Raw genomic sequence first — 3861 nt, 5'->3', positions numbered from 1 at the left:
CAGGGTATTAAAGAGACACCGAAGCGGCCTTTCTGAGTGCCTCCCCGTTACTGAGCAGAGGTGGGGCGGCAGGACTGCCCCGGGCCAGGAGCCTGCGGAAACGGGGGGGGTGGGGGGGTAGGGGGCTGGGAGTTAAACTGCAGTCCTCTGGGCTAATTCTGACTGCTTCTCTGACACTCTCCCCCCACTTCTCCCCGAGCCTCGGTCTCCCTCCTCTTTGAATCCCCTTCCCCTCCCCACTCTCCTCCCTGAGCCCCCTCTTCCCCGCCGACCCCCTCCCCTTCCCTGTTCACAGATACTCGCTGGTAAATGCCTCCCGCGGCCTGACATTTACACACCGAGTTCACCTAATCCCGGGGCGGGCGGGCAGCTCGCGGAGGACAGCGGCCAGAGGGGGGGCGGCCGGCGGGAGGGCTGCTGAGAAGCGGCTCTTTCTGGTTTCGGTGGTTACTGGGGCGGAGCATCCACCCCGGCTGGTGGGAGTGACCCTGCCCACCTAGAGTTTAAAGGCCAGGCAGCCCAATAAAGCAGCAAACTGACTTCAAGGATGAGCAGGGGTCACTGGAGCTGCCTTTTCCGCAACTAAAATTAACCCAGAGTTGAGAGGGCTCTGAAATCGCTACAATAATATAGCCACTGGCATGGGGCTCTCACTGTGCACCAAGAACTGTGCCCTCCTGTTGCTGATATTCCGGTGGGAAAGACGCCAGATAGATAAGCTAAAGGAACATAAGTCAGGGAGTGAACTGTTCTCTCTGGGGAGAAGCATTCTAGGTAGAGAGGACAGTGAGTGAAAAGGCCCTGAGGTAGGATCCTGTGTGAAAGCAAAACGGCTGGGCTCAGCAGAGTGCAGGGAGCCTGCGGTAGTCCTGGCTAATGGGGGTGGGGGGGGGTCACTATCCACTGGGTTAAAAACACCATTCTATTTATATCAGTATCTTCCCCTACTTAAAACCTCTATGGCCCCCCATTATCATAGGACAAAACAAACACCTCGATCTGATGTTGCAGGTCCTTCACGATGCTCCCCCTGCTTCCATCATTACTTTCACCACACTGTGACTCAACAACAATAATAGTACCAGTCACATATTGACTCGCGATGGGCCAGGCAATGTGTTAAACATTTTACCTGTATCTCGTTTAATCCTCAAGCAACCCTACGAGGGAACCCTTGGTGTCCAAGGTCACCAGCTTGCAAGTGGTGGGACCATGATTTGAATCCAGGCAGTCTGGCTAGGGACCCCACCCTCCTAATTCCTATAACTCAGCCACTTAGGCAAATGAAGGGATTGTTTGACACACCAACGGCCTCTGCTTTGGTGCAATTATTTTGTATTATTTAAATAATTTTGTATTTAATCATGTGAAATGCTTTATGCCCCATAGGAGCGCTCCAGGCCCGAGTTTGAATCCTGATATGGCTAGAAGTGTCCCAACTGGGTGGCTGCTGGAATATGGGGACAGAGGGTGGGGAGCATGAAGGCCCCTCTCACAGGGTCACATGAAGGACAGTGCTACCAGCCTCTGGCTAAGGTGGCTGGGCCCAGCTCTGCACACTCACTGCAGAGGGGGGGCTTCTCTCTTGGAGCCTCAGTTTCCCCATGTACACAGCAAGGGGGGGAGCCGTCCGAGCTACTTGACCTCTTTTAGGTCACAAGCCCCAGGTGACAATTTAATGACAGAACAAACTAGAAAAATGCAGAGACACTCGGGGGGATCACAGACCCCACCAGGAACCCCTAGACTCTGGGGTAGCTGTTGTTTCGGCTCCAGAGCTCTCAGGATAGAGAGACACAGGTTTGGATCCTGGCTCCCCCACCCATTAGCCGTGAGACCGTGTTATAGGGCTCTCCCCTCTCAGCTTCAGTCTTCTTCACAGTAAAGGAGGTAATTACACTGATCTCACGCACTACCTCAAGCACCAACCCAGGTCACTGCAGAAACCGCTCTCACAGGCCGCACCGGTGAGCATCCATAAAGGGGGACTCCCAAGGTTTAAGGAAATCGCTGCCCACGTGTGGCCCATGGACCCACTGGATCAGAATCACATTCTACAAGTCCGGGTGGACTTAGTTTGAGAAGCACGACCTTTCCAGCCTCTACGGGCCAGTTCTGCAAAGGGGCCCACCACTGTCTGGCCAGCTGGCTGGGAAGAGCAGAAAGCAGGTGCAGCCGAGGGGCCAGGGACGTTATGCGCCCCCCACCTCCACACACACACACCACCCCTGGGCACGGGCAGAGCCCTGGCTGTCCCACGCCTTGCCTCCAATGGGTCTTGGCGTCCCTGGCCCCTTCAGCTGACCTGTGCAGGAGGCCCCACGCCCTCTGGGTCAGGCTACACGGGGAGGGACCAATGCAAAGGGCCTCCCGGGAGAAGGGACAGAAAGGAAAGTGAAACCTGCCCTGCCAGACTTTCGCTTTCGCTGCCTCCACGCACCACCCAGGTGGCCCCCGCTGTCGCCCAGAGCTGACCCCCAGCCCTGCATCCCCGATGGCCGGCGACCCCTGGCGGAGGGAAGAAGGGAAGGTCCCCGACGGCGGACGACAGGCGGCGGGGTCCGGGGGGCCCCTGCGGCTCCGGGACTGGCTGGTGTTGCAGGTCGAGAGCGGGAGCTACCCGGGGTTGTGCTGGGAGGACGAGGGCAAGACCCTCTTCCGCATCCCCTGGAAGCACGCGGCCAAGCAGGGGTACCAGGCGCAGCAGGACGCGGCGCTCTTCAGGGTAAGGGGCGGGGGCTGGCGGGAGGGCTGTGGACGAGCTCGGCCTGGCCCTTTGCCTCGATCGTCTCTAGCGTTCTCCACGGATGGAGACCCTCAGACTCCCCCTTAAAACAGAAGCCCCGTGGCTGCATGACCCCACCGACCCTGCGTCTCACAGAGGCCTCTCCTCCCTCTCCACTGCGTGAAATTAGGGCCATGGATGGGAACTCCCCCCGCTTGGGGACATTTTCCTGCTGCCCAGCACCAGCCCTTCCCAGGGGCCTACCCCTCCAGGGCTGCCTCCCTTTCTTCAGTCATCATTCACTTCCTCCGAACTCCGAACTTCCCATAACGGTTAAGGTCCAGACTCTTTTCTGTACCAACCAACCAGCCACATATCAGGCCACCAGCACCCCAAACACCGCACTGTCTCTAGCTCCCGATCCTCTGGTCTCCCCGTCTCCTGGGAAGAGTCTCCTGGCCACCAGCTCCCTCACTCATAGCCCCCCAATTCCTTCTCCCCCTCCTCTGCCCCTTCTGGCTTCTGTCCCTCCTGCTAATGTTTTTAGGCGCCAAATCTAAGGATGCCATCACTGTCATCTTCTTTGACCCCTGGTGGAGGGGGTGAGGGGGTGTCCTGGATCTGGGGCACCCTCCCTCCTCCTTGAAACAGACTCACTTGGTTTCCAGAATCTCTGCCTCCCCTCACACACACACCCTGCCCTCCATTGTTCTACCTTCATGGCCCCTGCTTCTCAGCCGCCAACCCCTCCTCTCCTATTTTGGGGCTGTCAGCATCCACTCCTGGACCTTCCTCTGCATGTCCCATTCTCCCCTTCCACAGCCTCAGCATGGGGCCCAAGCCTGCTGGTCTCATAGTCCCCAGACCTCTCAAACTCAGCATATCCTCAACACCACGCTCGTCAGCTTGCCCCTACCAGCATCCGTTTCTCGACATGGAATAGTGCACACATTGCCACCCAGACCCCAGAGCCAGGGACCTGAGCCCTGGCTTCCTTCCTCCCTTCCAATCTCATTCTCCTCCACTACCAAGGCCTGCTGGCTCTTCCCACAGAAGCTTCTTCCATCCATCGACTTGGACCCATTCTACAATCTCTCACCAGGACATCTGCTGTGACCGCATTGAACTCCCTGGTC

General features: G+C 57.9%; 1 protein-coding gene across 1 annotated transcript in view; it reads left to right on the top strand.

Annotated features, from left to right (window-relative positions):
- Positions 1–3861, top strand: part of DUSP15 (dual specificity phosphatase 15) — a 19104-nt gene that overhangs the window by 9214 nt on the left and 6029 nt on the right. The window contains exon 9 of the mRNA XM_015566647.1: positions 2448–2725. Coding sequence (XP_015422133.1) covers positions 2448–2725 — 278 coding nt within the window. The remainder of the gene's footprint in view (positions 1–2447; positions 2726–3861) is intronic.

The sequence above is a fragment of the Myotis davidii genome, unplaced genomic scaffold, assembly GCF_000327345.1.
Source record: "Myotis davidii unplaced genomic scaffold, ASM32734v1 scaffold562, whole genome shotgun sequence".
In the NCBI taxonomy this organism is placed as follows: Eukaryota; Metazoa; Chordata; class Mammalia; order Chiroptera; family Vespertilionidae; genus Myotis; species Myotis davidii.
The sequence above is the reverse complement of the archived record's forward strand: the minus strand, read 5'-3'. Positions and strand labels throughout refer to the sequence as shown.